The sequence below is a fragment of the Panthera uncia genome (genome assembly GCF_023721935.1).
Source record: "Panthera uncia isolate 11264 chromosome C1 unlocalized genomic scaffold, Puncia_PCG_1.0 HiC_scaffold_4, whole genome shotgun sequence".
Taxonomy (NCBI): domain Eukaryota; kingdom Metazoa; phylum Chordata; class Mammalia; order Carnivora; family Felidae; genus Panthera; species Panthera uncia.
Genome location: NW_026057585.1, coordinates 89,307,593 through 89,324,011, shown reverse-complemented (window position 1 = coordinate 89,324,011; position 16,419 = coordinate 89,307,593). Strand labels below are relative to the sequence as shown.

Below are 16,419 nucleotides of genomic sequence, written 5' to 3'. Positions count from 1 at the left end.
CCATCCATCCATCCATCCATCCATCCATCATCTACCTGTGCACCCATCAATCCACTCACCCACATACTTACCCAACAGTCACTGAGCCCTACTCCATCCCTGGTCTGTGTCAGGCACTGGGCTGCTGGAGATGGTACAGACACCTTCACAGCCTAGAGAATTGGAACCTCTGTGTTATGAGTTGAGTTGTGTCCCCTCAAATTCGTATGTTGAAGTTGTAACCCTCAGTTCCTCAGAATATGATCTTCTAGGATCACTGCAGATGTAATTAGTTAAAATGAGGTTATCAGGGTGGGCCCTGATCTAATATGACTGGTGTCCTTATGAAAAGGGGGGGGAGATTCAGACACATACCAGATGTGCACACAGGGAGAACACCATCTAAAGATGAAGGCAGAGATTGGTGATGCTTCTATAAGCCAAGGAGTGCCAAAGATGGCCAGCAGATTGCCAGAAGCTAGGCAAGAGGCCTGGAACAGATTCTTCCTCCCATTCTTCAGAAGGATCAACTTTGTTGACCCCTTGATCTTGCACTCTAGCCTCCAGAAGTGTGAGACAATAACTTTTTGTTGCAATAAGCCACCAAGTTTGTGGTACTCTGTTACGGCAGGCCCTGGCACTAATACATTCTGGTAGGAGAGTGAAGCCCATGTGATCCTACCTGATCTGGACTGGAGGTCAGGAAGGGCTTCCTAGAAGAAGTTATGCTGAGCTGGGCATTGAAGGATGAGTAGGAGTGTATCAGGCAGAGAAGTCAGAGAACATTCTAGGGAGAAGGAAGAATGTATGCAAAACTCAGGAGGAGGCATGAGTATATGTCAGACACTTTTCCTTGAACTTCTCTGATTTCATCTACTGTCTGCCCTGCCAAGCATCTGAGGCCTGGAAACCCACTGCCGACACCCTTTGCTCCAAGATAACAGAAAATTCAATTTTTCTAGGATGCCCCTTGGGCACAGTGGGGACATGCATCATTGTCACTAGCAGGGAGTGCTCACATGATCATATTGATGGAGGAAGGACGGCCAGATGGGCACAGGCACTGAGTAACCTTCTGGCACTTGTCAGGGTCCAAGTCCTCTGCTCTGGGGAGGGGTGCAGCTGGCCCCCATGCACATGCGACGGTGGGCAGCTCTGTGCTGGCCAGGAGCCCTCCCATAGCCTCCAAGCACTGTCCTCGGAGGCCACACACTCAGTCACATGGCGCTCGGTACAAGTCGTTTATTTCAGTTACAATAGTGCCACACCGAAACTACAGTAGCACAAAACGTAAGAATACAAAAAATAGATTCCCAGCCCCAAACCCCACATCCAAGTAGCCGCAGAGAAGCCAGACCTATGGCTCCCGGGCCTCAGGGGAGGGGTCTCTCACGGGGCAGCTGTCCACCTCAGCCTTGTTTTCAGCTCGGCAGGGACAGTGGGGGTGATCCCTTTGCTTCTGTCCCTGCTGGGCCTGAGCCCTCCTCCCCCTTGGCCCCTGCCTATTCCCAGGACACCCTGAAGAAATGAATGTAGTCTACATTCCCTCTGGCTGGACCCTCAGCTCTGGGACACTTGCTTCCGGTTGGGAGGTCCCAGCCCAAGGTGAGGACAGACACCCCTGAGGACTGTGACTGCCCACGGGGAAGGCGGGAAGGCAGGACGAGGCGGGTAGAGGAGGTACCTGGAGGGCACTAGGGCTGGGAAATCCAAACTCTGTGTGGAAGCCCCCAACTCTAGCTCCTTCTCTGGCTCCTGTCCTACGTCTCTGAAAAGTGACCAGGACTGCTGCTTTCGGGGACCAGGGGCCTCATTTGGACCCCACCCCACCTCAGTGCCGAGGCTGATCTGGCTGGTCCTCTTGAGCAGGGAGGATTCTAACTTCCGGGGTGAGGTGACGGGGCACGACCAGGCCGTGGGCTGCCGAGAAGGGAGAGCCAGGGTGAGCACTGGCTGCTCTGGCCTCAGTCACAGGTGCCTGCTTCCCCCAGAGAGAGCGCCTGTACCACAGTTTCAAGGAGGGAAGCCACTCCTGGTTCCCTGACCCCACAGGCTAGACTGATCACATTGGGGGAACCTTTTCCTCAGTCTGCCTTGGCTGAAAACATCTCCAGATGAGGAGTCCCTCTAGTTACAAGTATCGTCTTGATTCAACCCAAGGGGCTGAGGGTGGGATGGGGCTCAGGGCAAGTTCAGGAGTCCTTCAGATTCCTGACCTTGGTGCCACTGCCCTGTAGGCTAGAGCTCCCAGGGCGCCGTGAGGGGCAGCTCTGTGGGCACTGGGAGTAGGGGGTATGGCCTTGCATTATAGTCAGGACACTTGAAGGCTTCACTGAGGAAGCAAAGGGGCACCTGGTAGGGGGTTGTCTCCTTGGGGTAGAGCCTGGGCTGCAGCCTCAGATAAGGCACTGGAGATGGAGGGTGGGCAGGCGGGGCTGCATGTGGTCCCTGGAGCCAAACCCAGGCCAGGGGTGCAGGACGGAGCTCAGAGGGAGGATCTGGGCCCTGTGGGACAGGAGAGCGGTCTTCTCTTTTCTCCTTCCTCTGCAGAAACGGGTCAGCAAGGCAGACCCTGAAGTGGCCAGGCTGGGAGGGCTGCTGTAGACAGGGAACCAGACCCTGGGACACACATGCAGAGGCCAGAAGAGGGACAGAGAGGGGCTATCTACGGCATGGCAGAGAGGATCTGATGGAGGGCCAGGTCTTACAGGCCTTCTGCTGTCCGGGCCAGGGCATCGGGGTGCCCCAGGATGGGTTTGAAGGCCATGACCTGGCCTCATCCTGCTGCAGCCATCAATTCCCTGCTGCAACTTTGGGGATCAGACCGTCCTAGTTGGGGTTCCCACTGTTGGACTCTGGGGACAGAGGCAGGCAAGCTGCGAGGGGCGGTGCCCATGAGCTGGCCTCTGCCCCTTCCTGGCCTCCACACCTCTCCTCTCTACACCCTGTGACCGCAAAACCAGGTGACAGAGGCTGAAACTGTAAATGCCAAGGGCAGCTCTCTACTTGGGGACGCGCTCAGTGGCTGGGGATGGCTGCCTCAGGCGACCTCACGGCAAGTGAGGAGGAGAGGGGTAAATCAGTGGGGCTTCCCTTATACACAGGTTATTTAGAAAAACAGAATATAATAAATATACCAATCCTTTCCTTAAAAAAAAAAAAAGTGTTTTAAATTCATTATTTCCCTGAACATTTCCAGTGTATTCCACAATGTTTAAAAAATAGTTTCCCCAAAAATATATCTTTAAAGCATTTGACACAGTGGCATTTCTGGTGCTTCTGGCTCCGGATGTGGGCGGGGGGTTGCGTCCACTGCCCTTGTCAGCGTGGGGCCCAGGCCTGGTGAGCAACCAGCCTGATACCCAAATGCCCACCGGAGTTGACGCACATGTGCCTGGGATGCCAGGGTCTTCACAGGGGATCAAATCTCGGATTGTGTTGAGAACCCACATCGTAGGCTCAGTTCTGGCTGAAAACCCTCCAGTGCGGGGTAGGGGGGCTCTGGGTGGCCAGGGGGGCGGGGCGGTGCCCTGGACGCTGGATGGAGAGATGGCCTTGTTGGCCCCACCTGGGGGCTCATCCTCTGTCTCGGCTCGAGGTGCTCCCACCCTCACCAGACTTCGCACTTGTGATGAGGGTTCATGGGCGAGCCAGGGGGGCAGTGGAAGTGTTCTGAGAACTCCTTGGAGTTGGAGACGGAGCCAATGACCCGGAAGCGGGAGGGGCTGTGAGGATCGGTGATGAGGCCTTCGTGGGAGCTCTCGGGCGTGCGGACAGAGCACCAGACCTTTGTGAGGCAACAAAGGAGAAGCTGGGTCACTATGGGGCCCTGAGGCCGCCGGACTGCCCCCGTCCACGGCAGTAGGGGGATGGGCCCCCGCCTGGTTCTGAGAGCCTCGGGAGTCAGCTGGGGCTGCCGAGCATGTGGGGAAGAGACGCTGGGCTGGGATGTCCCCCATCCCAGCATCCTCTACTGCAGTTACCTGGGTCTGTCCTGGGCCTCTGCATTAGATTTCATCTGAACAAAAGGTTCTGCCCTAAAACCAGTCTGAAAACCTTGAACTGAGTCCACATCACTCACCTCCTGGGCAGAACAAAAAACTATGGCTCTGGGCACCAACAGAAGACTATACATTAATGCCAACTCAAGGGACATCCTGGGGCATTTTGAGTTCAGGAAACTTCTAGAATCCCTGAACCAGGAGGCCCTTAGCACTTACCTGTCCTCTCATCTACCTGATACTGGAGACCTTTTAATGGCATTCACTGGATTTCTCTAATGGCAGGAAGCTCACCTTACAAACTGGATGCCCGATGGACGGGCCAATGAACTAGAAGGTTATCAATTGAGGGGAACTTGCCTTTTGGCTCTCGGGGCTCTTGGAGCTTCAAGATGGCAGAATGTGCCTGAGTTTGGTGTTTTTTTCCTCTAACAAACTCACCTGTGCAAAGCCCAGGAAGAAGAGCTGGTTGTTGGTGAGGCCCAGGGTGGGCAACGTTTGCTCAGCCCCGTTCTTCTCCACCCAGTTCTGGTAGGCCTGGGAGCAGAGAAAACAAAGCTCAGCGGCTCCCTCGACACAGGAGCAAACAGGGCGACAATGGAGGGCCAGTGCGGGAGATCCTGGGAAGCTCTACCCTGCTGGGGCGGGGACTCACACTGCGGAGTCTGGACCTCAGCTCAGGCTAGAGGAGTGATCTTCACCCGCACTCATCCTGAAGGGGAGCGCGTTCAACCCTACGGCTTAGATACCACCGACACGCCCACAGCTCTCAAGTGCCTCCTTCCAGCTCCAGCCTCTTCCCTGACTTGTTTATTCAACTGCTTCAGCTGGATTTCCACGATGCATCCCAGAGCTAACATGGCACAGCGGAATGAGAGGTTGTACACGCCCACGCACATGCACACGCACGTGCACGCACATATGCCTTCCCACCACAGTAAATGGTACCACCAACTGTCTAGTTACTCAGACTCCAGCCCCAGAGTTCTTTGAGCTTCTCTTTTTTTCTTTCTTCCTTTTGTTTTTTTAAAGATTTCATTTTGGGGGCGCCTGGGTGGCTCAGTTGGTCGAGCATTCAACTCTTGATTTCAGCTCAAGTCATGATCTCACATTTCGTAGGATCGAGCCCCACGTCGGGCTCTGTGCTGACAGCACGGAACCTGCTTGGGATTCTTTCTCTCTCCCTCCCTTTCTGTGCCTCCCCTGCTCTCTCTCCCTCTCTCTCTCTCAGAATAAATAAATAAATAATTTAAAAAAGATTTTATTAAAAAAATTTTTTAGTATTTATTCTTGAGAGAGAGACAGAGAGACAGAGCATGAGCGGGGGGAGGAACAGAGAGAGGGAGACACAGAATCCAAAGCGGGCTCCAGGCTCTGAGCTGTCAGCACAGAGTCCAATGCGGGGCTTAAACTCACGAACTGCAAGATTATGACCTGAGCTAAAGTCGGACGCTTAACCGACTGAGCCAGGCGCCCCAGATTTTATCGTTAAGTAATCTCTACATTCAATGTGGGGCTCGAACTCACAACCCCGAGATCAAGTGTCACACACTCTTCTGACCGAGGGAGCCGGGCCCCCTGAGCTTCTCTTTCAATCATCCAAACAATCCAAATCTGACCACTTCTTACCCTTGCCATGGCTTTATCCCTTCTCTTGCCGGATAATCTCACAACAGCTTTCTAACTAGACTCCTTGCCTCGAGCTGGTCCAATTCCAATCCCCTCCTGATACAGCATCTTAAGCCATCCTCATAAAGTGGGGGTTGGCAAACTTTCCCGTAAAGTAAATAGTTTCAGTTTTGGAGGCCAAAGGGTCTAGTTGAAACTACTCAGTTCTGGCGTTGTCAGTGTGAAAGCAGCTGCAGACAACGTGGAAGTGAACGGGCCTGGCTGTGTCCCCCTAAACTTTTTATTTACAAAAACAGGCTGAAAGCTGGATTTGGCCCACAGGGTGTAGGTTTGCTGACCCTTGTTTTAAAGGATAAATTAGATCGTGTCATTCTTCTTTTTAAAAATCGTGCGGCAGCTCCCATCGTACAGAACAAAACCCAAGCTCCTGAAGCCGTTGACCCAGACCTGGTGAGCTCTGATCCCGATCACTCCTCCAACATCCCCTCCCTCCGCTCCACCCCTGCCTGTCTTCCTGTCTTTGACCATGCCGGGCTGTGTCCATTTGCACGGACTATTCTATTCCAGCTTTCCCTGCCTCTTCCTCGTCATTCAAGGTCTCAATTCCAATGTCATCCCCTCCAGAAGGCCTACCCTGACCACCCTCCCCCCTTATGTTTCACTACCTTGTCCTATTTTATATTCTTCGTCTTATCAGTACTTGAAATTATCTTATTTGTTTACTTGTGTATTGGCTTTCTTCCCCCTCCCCTGCCCCACAAAATTGTGAGTTTTGTGAGAGCATGATTCCTGTCTGTCTTGGCACAAAATCTCCAGTGCCTAAGGCAGCCCATGGTGGGCAGAAGGTTTTCAGTACATTCTCACTGACTCCTGGACTTCAGGCAGGTTACTGAGTGTTTCTGGGCTCAGTTTCCTCACCTGCAAAATGGGGGCTGTAATACCTAATGGTAAAGTTGTGGGGGTACTGAGCAGAGTCTAGCACAAAATAAGGCCTCAATAAATGGCACCTCATTTATTTATTTCTGCTCTTACTGTCACAGTGAGAAGGAGGCTCTGTATTGCTCTTTTGAGAGACATCTCCTTCTCTTCTCGTGGCCTCTGCTCTCTCTCCCTTCCAGCTCAGCTGACCTTTCGGAGTGTCACTCTGTGCCCAACTTTCTTTTTTAAAAAAAATTTTTTAAACATTTATTCACTTTTGAGAGACAGAGAGAGACAGAGCGAAGCAGGAGAGGGGCAGAGATAGAGGGAGACACAGAATCTGAAGCAGGCTTCAGACTCCGAGCTGTCAGCTCAGAGCCCGACATGGGGCTCAAACCCAGGAACTGCGAGATCATGACCTGAGTTGAAGTCAGACTCTTAACCGACTGAGCCACCCAGATGCCCCTATCTGTGTCAACGTTCTGCCACGCCAGCGATGTAGGGAGTAGGTGTTCACAGTCAAGCACACTGGGGCTCGAGGAGGCTAAGTGACTTACTCCAGAGCCAGGATTTGAACCCGGAACTGGCTCCATGACGGTGTCCCTCCTCCCCTTCCCTCCCGGGTCCACTGCTGTGTGAATTAGTGGTGGCTTTCCTTGAAAAGGTCGTCAGGTAGGTCCAGCCTAAGCCCTCTCCTATGTCTCCTAGTTGGGCCAGACTCAAGGCTGGAAAGCCCTCTGTGTGCCACGCTCTGTGCTAGGGACTTCCGCAAGCTTCTCCATCAGTTCTCGCCCATTTTGCAGACGGGGAAACAGCTCATGGAGTGGCTACAGTCTGCCCAAGCTGGTCTCTAATGACCCTTTACTGAGGAGACACCTGCACAGACCCAGACTTGGGCCGGGGCATGTGTGGGGGGTGAGCTCTTACCCGATAGGCCGCCTTGAGGCCCCCGTTGTCGGCGATGTTCTCCCCGAGGGTGTGCCGGCCGTTCACTGGCTCCCCGTTCACACTGTAGTTGCTGTACTGGCCCACCATGCACTCGGTCTGCTGCTTGAAAGCCTCCACGGACGAGTTCTTCCACCAGGGCCGAAGGTTCCCATCCTTGTCGTACTCTCGTCCTGTGGGTTCAGAAGGAAGCGTCAAGTCAAGGGGAAGGAGAGGCAGAGCTGGCACGCGTAGCTGCTAACGGAGCCTCTCCTCCCAGTAAGAAATGGCTCCACCCGCCCACCTCCCTGCTGCCCACCAGCACTGGGGAGATGGTGCCGGTCTGGGGGCCAGAGGAGCTGGGAGGATGAGCCAGGTGGGCTGGGTGGCAGGTGGGGGTGAGAGAATGGAGGAACGGGATGCAGGCCAAGGGTCAGCTTGTCCACAATTTCAGCGGAGCAGGAGTCATTGTCAAGGCTGGCGAAGGGCCTTGTTCCCTGAGCCTAGGAAGGGGTAAATGGAGCCAGCAGCACTGGGGTCACAGACAGGCCCCGGCCTCTAAAGTCCCGCCTCTTCCTTTTTGGCCTTGGAATCCCCAAGGCAGGAGGGAATGAGAATTCTGGACATTTTCTGATGAGGAGGTGAATGACTTCAACTCCTCTGCTGGCGGTGGGGCCAGAGAAGTCTCTGGAGTGGAGGAGAAATTGTGCTCCCTGAGGACTACTAACACCCACTCCTGAGTATGGGACACCTCCCAGGAACCCCCTGTGTCTGACACAGTCCCCACAATCACCCCATGAGGTCGGAATTGCCATGCCCACTTCACAGACAAGGACGAGGAGGCCTGGAGAATGACAGGACTTGTTAAAGTTCATTCAGATGACGGGAGGCAGGGCCAGGACTGAACCCAGATCCATCTGCCTCCAGACTGTTGGAAGCGACGAGAGCAAAGCAGAAGCAGTGGGGCCAGGAGTCAATGTGCCCGGTCTGAAGGGGGCCCCAGGGAGTCGTACCTTGATCATCAAAAGCATGAGTCAGCTCGTGGCCCACGACAACACCAATGCCACCAAAGTTTAAGGCCCTGGAGGGGAGGAAACAAGAGTGAGGGTGACGTCACAAGGGGACACGGCTTCCTGTGTCTGGAGAAACAGCAGGGTCCCGTGGCGCTCTGCAGGGACATGGCCGCAGCTTGAACTTCCAGCCAGTCCCCTGAGGCCACGGAGAGGCTGGGCAAGCGGGCTGTGGTCAGCCTGTGCCCAGTGGGTGCCAAGCACTGTATGTGATGCTCCACAGAACGGCACTGTCCTCTTTGGTCCCCTCAAAAGCGTTCGGCATTAATGACCGATCTATGAATGAGCAAGCCACTTGGAATGGCTTGATCACCTTGTCCACGGGCCACGCAGTGAGCAAAGAGCAGACCTGGGATTCAAACTCAGGGCCCCATACCTTGTCTGTGTGAGACAGGGCCCTCACCCCTCCACCTCCCCGGCCGTGATGGCTCTAAGATACCATTGGAGGGGCATTCCCCTAGATGGGGCTCCTGACTCCATGACATGCCCCCAGATCCCCACTGTGGAAGGGCTTCTGGATCCTGGGACCCCTGGAGGGAAGCACAGGATGGGGGGGGGGGGAGTGGACGTCCCAAGCTGCCCGGGCCACTGGGACAAAGAGCACTCAGTGTGGCTGTGGGCCACAGGGCTGGGCCGGGCGTCCACTGAGGGGCAGGGGAAGGAGACGGGACGGGAACACCCCAAGCATCCTACTTGGGTGAGGAGCGGGTGTAGAATGGCGCCTGCAGGATGCCGGCAGGAAACACGATCTCATTCTTGGTGGGCGAGTAGTAGGCGTTGACCATGGGCGGAGTCATGCTCCACCTGCAAGGACACACAGGTGGGGTCAGCCGGTCTGGAGGACATCAGGAGCCTTAACCCCGGCCCCAAGTGCACACAAGTACAAGGACATCCTTAGCATCACTGTTTTGGAGGGAAAAGCCAGAAAAACCCCAACTGTCTGCAGACAAGGGATTGGTGAAATCCGATGTCACACACACGGAGGAACAGTGAGCCTCTTACAAAGAGAGACAGGCCACGGGCGCCTGGGTGGCTCAGTCAGTTAAGTATCCAACTTCGGCTCGGGTCATGATCTCACAGTCCGTAAGTTCAAGCCCTGTGTCGGGCTCTGTGCTGACAGCTCAGAGCCTGGAGCCTGCTTCGGATTCTGTCTCCCTCTCTCTCTGCCTCTCCCCTGCTCATGCTCTGTCTCTCTCTCAAAAACAAACATTAAAATTAAAAAAGGAAGGAAGGAAGGAAGGAAGGAAGGAAGGAAGGCCACTGCTGCAAAGCATCTCTCGAAGTGTGGTCTGTGGACACTGGGAGGGGCCCTCAATTTCCTTGGGGGGGGGTCTGCAAGGTCAAAGCTATTTTCATGATAATGTTAAATCATTTACTTGCCTTTGTGACATGTTGACATTTGCAACAGTGGGTAAAGCTGCTGGAGCCTAAGTGTGACTCAAGACAGGGGCCCAGCTGCTCCAGTGGTCACCATGCTCCTCACCAGGAAGAAAAACCCCATTCCATTTGGGAACATTTTTCTTTCTTCCTTGCTCCCTTCTCTCTCTCTCTTTCTTTCTTTCAAGTTTATTTACTTATTTTGGGTGGGTGGGGAGGCAGAGAGGCAGAGAGAGAGAGAGAGAGAGAGAGAGAGAGGGAGAGAGAGAGAGATTGAGAATTCCAAGCAGGCTCCACACTGTGAATGCGGAGCCCAATGGGGGCTCGAACTCACGAACTGTGAGATCATGATCCGAGCTGAAATCAGGAGTCAATGGCTTAACTGAACTGAGCCATGCAGACGCCCCATTTAGGAACATCTTTTTTTCTTTTTTTAAATATTTACTTATTTTTGAGAGACAGAGAGGGAGAGAGAGAGAGCGCAAGCAGGGAAGGGGCAGAGAGAGAGAGGGAGACACTGTATTCAAAGCAGGCTCCAGGCTCTGAGCTGTCCACACAGAGCCTGATGCAGGGCTCAAACCCACGAACTGTGAGATCATGACCTGAGCTGAAGCCGGATGCTTAACTGACTGAGCCACCCAGGTGCCCCCCAGAGCATGCAACTTTTGATCTATGGGTTATGAGCTTACTTACAAAAACAGAGCTTGGGTATAGAGCTTACTTACAAAAATAAAAACTAAAAAACTAAAAAAAAAAAAAAATTAAGTTTATTGATTTATTTTGAGAGAGAGAGAAATTGTGAGTTGGGGAGGGGCAGAGAGAGAGAGAGAGAGAGAGAGAGAGAGAGAATCCCAAGCAGGCTCCACACGATGAGAACGGAGCCTGATGAGGGGCCTGAATTCATGAACCGTTGAGATCATGACCTGATCCGAAGTCAGATGCTTAACCGATTGAGCCATCCAGGTGCCGCAGAATTTTTTAAAAATTAAAAAGAAACTTTGAAGTTTCAAGCAAAATTAATTACTTAATTAGTAAAATTACAAGAACTTGTATCAGTCCCTCCAAACTTGACAGCTTCCCAATACTTAAAGACTTTTCTCAGGAGGTCAACAGTGATATGAACAAATGTGGATTTGGGGGGAAGGTATGTAAAAGTCAGCGGGGCCGTTGTTTCCCAAATGACCGATGTGTGATGTTACAAATTAGGGCTGGCTACAAGATCCATTCACAGTGCAAGACAGACTGATGGGTTTTAGTGTAACAGAGTAAGAAAAGTTCATGACTATGGGTTCAGGTTCCACAGTGCGATTAACCTTTAACAAATTATTACTTGCTGAGTTTTGGTGTAGTATCGACAAAGAGTGTGCACAATTATCAGAAAAGACTGGGGCGCCTGGGTGGCTCAGTCGGTTAAGCGGCCGACTTCAGCTCAGGTCACGATCTCGCGGTCCGTGAGTTCGAGCCCCGTGTCAGGCTCTATGCTGACAGCTCAGAGCCTGGAGCCTGTTTCGGATTCTGTGTCTCCCTCTCTCTGACCCTCCCCCGTTCATGCTCTGTCTCTCTCTCTCTCAAAAATAAATAAACGTTAAAAAAAAAAAATTTAAAAAAAAAATAAATAAATAAAAAAAGAAAGAAAAGACTACTAAAGCATTCCTGCCTTTCCCAATTTCGTGTCTGCATGAAGCTAGGTTTTCTTTATATATTTCAAAACAAGGTATTGCAATAGATTGAACACAGCGTCAGATAAAGAATCTAGCTGTCTTCTATTTAGCCGGATATTAAAGAAATAGGCAAAAAGTAAAATAATACCTTTTTCTCACTAAATATTTTGTAAGAAAATAGTTCCTTTTAATAACATTTATAATAAGTTGATATAATCGCCATACAAAAATGACTCTTTGGGGTCCAATAATTTTTCAAGAGTGTAGAAGTGGGGCAGAGTGCCTGGCTGGCTCAGTGGGTGGAGCGTGCAACTCTTGATCTCGGGGTTGTGAGTTCAAGCCCTATGTTGGGTGTACAATTAGTTAAAAAAATAAAACCTAAAAAAAAATTTAAAAACAAAGAATGTAGAAGGGAACCTAGTGGTAGAAACATCTGTCCACTTGATAATTTTTCTGGTATGGGTGGGGGGGGGAGTTCAGTAAGGAGTGGAGTGCTGGGGTGCCTGAGTCAGTTGGTTGTGTCCAACTCTTGGTTTCAGCTCAGGTCATGATCTCACGGTTTGTGAGTTCGAGTCCTGCATCAGGCTCTGCGCTGACAATGTGGAGTCGGCTTGGGATTCACTCTCTCCCTCTCTCTGCCCTCCCCCACTGAGGCGCTCGTGCTCTCTCTCTCTCAAAATAAATAAACTTAAAAAAAAAAAAGGAGCAGAGTGAGACAGGAAGGACGTTTTCTCCAAGAGCTTAGACAGTTCACTCTGTCTCCTCCAGGTAAGTGCCACAGAGATGTGTTGGTGGGTAACTGAGGCCATGGAAAGATACTGGGAAATTGAAAATTCATATTTTTTAAAAACACATGGTTACATGAACGGGCAGGAGGCAGAATTTAAATGATAAATTTTAAGTTAAATTAAAGACTTCAGATAAATTCGGAACCTTGTGGCAGTATCTGTGCCATAGTCTGGAGACAGAGGAAACAGAGATGTTCAAACCTCGGTTGGCCACGAGGGGGCACCAGAGGCAAAGAGAAGTTGCTTCCACCTTGGTAAGATTTATTCTGCAAAATGTTTTCGGCGTGGAGGGAGCTTATTTTGAGAACTAGAGCTGCGTTGACAACAGAAGATTTTCCCAAGGAGACTGCTCAAAAAATGACAGATGCCAGAGCTCATTCCAGATTATTTTAAGAAGGTTTGAGGTCCAGGCGAAAGCTGTATTTAAAAAAACTTCCCCAGGAGGGGCGCCTGGGTGGCTCAGTGGGTTGAACGTCCAACTCTTGGTTTCGGCTCAGGTTATGATCTCACGGTTCGTGAGTTCGAATACCATATCGGGCTCTCTGCTGTCAGCGCAGAGTCCCTTTGGAATCCTCTGTCTCCCTCTCTCTCTGCCCCTCCCACGTGCGTATGCGCAGTCTCCCTCTCACAAATAAACATTAAAAAAAAAAAAAAAACCTTCCTCAGGAAAACACACACACACACACACACACACACACACACACACACACAACTTCCCCAGAGGGTCCTGATATGCAGTGAGGTTTGGGAACCACAGCTGTTGGGGGCCCGTCTGGAATCCTCCCTAACCAAGGGCCTCCTCTGGGCCAGACACTCCTGCGAAGTTCTCACACTTGACTGTCCATGGGCTCCTCCCATCTTATCTGCAGATAACAAGGCAAAGGCTCTAAACACTGAAGCTGTGGAACCAGGACGTGAGGCCGGGCCCGCTCAAGTCTAGAGGCCACTACTCTGCCAACAGGCTGGGCACCAGGGGCACACAGACCTGGGCCAGTCCCAGCTCCTGGCCGAGCACACTTCCTTGGTCCCTGGTCTCTGCATCTGAAAAGTGGGAAAACCACGGTACCCACTCCTCAGACGGCACTTAGGAGAGTCACGGTGGGCACGTGGTGCATGTGCGACAAAGGCAAGCTCAGCCCAGAGCACCCTGTGTTCTGGGAGCTACTTCCTCCCAGCAAGGCCCAGGGACTCACTGGTCTCTGTTGGGAGCTTTCCTGAGCTGGTCAGCAGTGACCCTCCAGGAGAAGTTGAAAAACCGCATGGCATTCTCGAAGTAGAGGTCCGGAACTGCCGTGTACTGGACAAGACGAAGCGAAATCACAAGATCAGAGCGTACCCAGGCCAGGAGGCCCCCCAGCTCCTCGAAAGGCAAACCCCTTCTTCTAAAACTGAGGAAGCTGAGACCCCACGAGGTTAAGGGATTGGTCCACAGGTCAGAGGATGGAATGGAGGGCTCGGGACTGCAGGCTTGGTGGCTTCCTGCCTTGGCCCTGACCCTGCTGGGGCCCGGCACCCTCCCCTCTCCCTTTCGAGGACACGGTAAGAACTTCACCAGGACCGCTCAAGACCAAGCAGTATCATGGCCTGCAGCAGCGCCTGGGCCTTAGGCAGGAAATCCCTCCAGTGATGTCCAATCCATGACGAGGGACATGTTCTATGCCTGCGTTATCCAGTATGGTAGATACCAGCCACATGTGAGCATTTCAAACGTGGCTAGTGTGACTTTTACATTTAATTAAATGTTAATGTGTTTCGATTTTAATTAATTAAACAGCAGTGGCTTGTAGCTACCACTCTGGATAGCACATGAATCAAGCCGGGATCTGTCTCTGACATGTCAGGGGACAGGCATCACTGCACGTTTTCCTTAGCACTCAGCCCAGCCTTTCAGCTCTTTTCAGGGGGCAAGGTTCTCCCTCAGATCGGCTCCAGGGCTTTCTGGCTTCTCGTCAGGGCTCTGGTAAGACGCTGGGGCCCTGGGGACAGGACTCTGATCCTGTGGGCTGTCCGCAAGAGCCTCCGGATCCTGTGTTGTGACACCCTGGGGCATCTTAAATTATTCTGAAGGAAACACGCTGCAGAATGAGTCAGTCCCATATTCTCAGAAGTAGTTTTAATATTCTTGGGTTTTAAATAGAGCCATGATGAGAGGTTACTATAATTGCAAAAATGCCTGAATTCACAAATTTCAATCACAAAAAGATATAAAACTATCTTTCAGGGCAGAAATACAATCCATTTAAAGGAATGACCTGCCAAAAGTTCCAACTCCCAGGAATATATCAAGCACCCCTGTTGCCTCATTTAAGCTTAAATGTGCATTTGGGATTCATGCTTCCTCTTTCCCATTAGCATTTAAGGTCCAAATGAGGTCCAGGTTTTTCTGGGAGGGTGGGGGAGGCCCCTGGGGAGAGGAGGCAACTTGGGGGCCTGGGAAGGAAAAGGTGGTATGAGGGGCTCCCTGATATTTTAGGGGCATCGATTCTGTCTGTCCCTTCCAGGGTCTGCTCACCTCCATGATTCCCACTCATTCAATGGAGCTGCCCATGAAATGGAGTGTCTGGCAGGGCACGTGGCACCATTTGGCACTGAGGGCTGGGCACTGACTGACAGAGGCTCGGGGGAGGCGGGCCCAGGAGGGGAGGAGCAGAGAACCCATCCCCACACCTCCCACCACCGCATCTTGAGATGTCCTGACGGTCAAGGTGCCTCCAGCATCCCACCTGGACCCAGCCTGCCTCTGCTCGTCCCCAACTGCGGACCTCCAGGGGCATTTGGGAACGCAAGGGGGCAGGGTGGGAGCCACTCACGTCATTGAACACTTTGTCGAGCTCCTTGGGGTCCATGATGAAGTTGGGGTAGCCTATCATGTTGTAGATTGCGTCTGCCTAGACAGGAGAGATATGGTGGACACTGAGCGCTCAGCAGGGCTGGCTGGCCTCAGGCTCTGGACCAAAGGGACACGGGCAGGTCCTCCTGCTTGGGGTTTCCACATCTCTTTCTGGAAATGTTCCTCTCTTGCCCGACTTCTACTTACCCTTTGGCCCTCTGCTTAAATGTCACGTCCCAAGGGAAGCCTTTGCTGGCTGTCCCCCACTGGACTCTATCAAGTCCCTCCCTCTTCGTTAGACATGTCACATCTCCCTGCATTTTTCTCTCACATGCTCAACACGGTCTGTTTTTACACAGTTATTAATGCAATCATGTGGTCAAGGCTGTCCCTCCCTCCTGCTGGACTGTTCACCCCCTGAGGGCAGGACAGCGTCCACGCCGGGCTTACTAGCTGGGACTGGTCCCCCTTTACGCACCCTCCTCTGTCCGTGGCTGTGGCCCCACGGGCGGGAAGCCTCAGCCATCCCTTCAGGCACCGGGCCAGCCTCACCTTCTCCTTGGCTGATCTCCGAGTGTCCTCATCCATCCACTTCAGTGTGTTCAGGCTTTCCTCAAATGCCTTCTTGATCTCTAGGATTATCTCGCTGGCCTGAGGAGAGAGAAGCTGACCAGTGAGGGCCGGGCACTGGACAGACACCCCAGGCAGAAGGGAGGCCCCGGGCCAGAGTCGAAACTCGGATCACAGCTCAAAACCTCAAGCTGTGAGTGCTGGACGAAGAAGGGGAGCCTCAGCCACTTCCCCAACCTTGTTCCTCAGAACACTGAAGTCCTGCAGGACAAGACTGGACCTCCATAAACAGAGCTCCGTGGCCAAATATGCGTAGGACAAGCTTTGGGGAAGCTGGAAAAGTCTCTCCTCTGCAGGACTTTTCAGAACCTTTGGCATACAACATGCACCGTGGTTCTTCTGGAGAGTGTAAAAGTCTTATTAGTCTTTCTCAGACTTACTGGCCCACCGGATTTCTTTATTGATGGAATGGGTTTTAAAATCTACAGAACCCGAGTTCTGAGAAGCAGTCTCAGAAATGCTGTGCTCAGGCTGGAGATGACCAGCTTCTCTTGAGGGCGATAATGTCACAGGCAGACCCGGAGGTCAAAGATGCTAGAGCAGGGGGAGGAAGTCGTGCGGCAGAAAGAGCAGAGGGGCTGACGGCTGACAGAACTAGACGAAGATTCTGTA

The 16,419-nt window shown here is 52.3% G+C and overlaps 1 protein-coding gene across 4 annotated transcripts in view; it reads right to left on the bottom strand.

The window, feature by feature from the left end:
* Positions 1-1,206: 1,206 nt before the first annotated feature.
* ECE1 (endothelin converting enzyme 1) overlaps positions 1,207-16,419 on the bottom strand; it is a 111,996-nt gene continuing 96,783 nt past the window's right edge. For all 4 annotated transcript variants that reach the window (XM_049617883.1, XM_049617880.1, XM_049617882.1 and 1 more), the window contains 8 exons: positions 15,730-15,828; positions 15,158-15,235; positions 13,541-13,644; positions 9,215-9,325; positions 8,465-8,532; positions 7,455-7,645; positions 4,422-4,517; positions 1,207-3,766 (listed from right to left, as the gene is read on the bottom strand). In XM_049617883.1, coding sequence (XP_049473840.1) covers positions 3,590-3,766; positions 4,422-4,517; positions 7,455-7,645; positions 8,465-8,532; positions 9,215-9,325; positions 13,541-13,644; positions 15,158-15,235; positions 15,730-15,828 — 924 coding nt within the window. In that variant the 3' untranslated portion in view covers positions 1,207-3,589. The remainder of the gene's footprint in view (positions 3,767-4,421; positions 4,518-7,454; positions 7,646-8,464; positions 8,533-9,214; positions 9,326-13,540; positions 13,645-15,157; positions 15,236-15,729; positions 15,829-16,419) is intronic.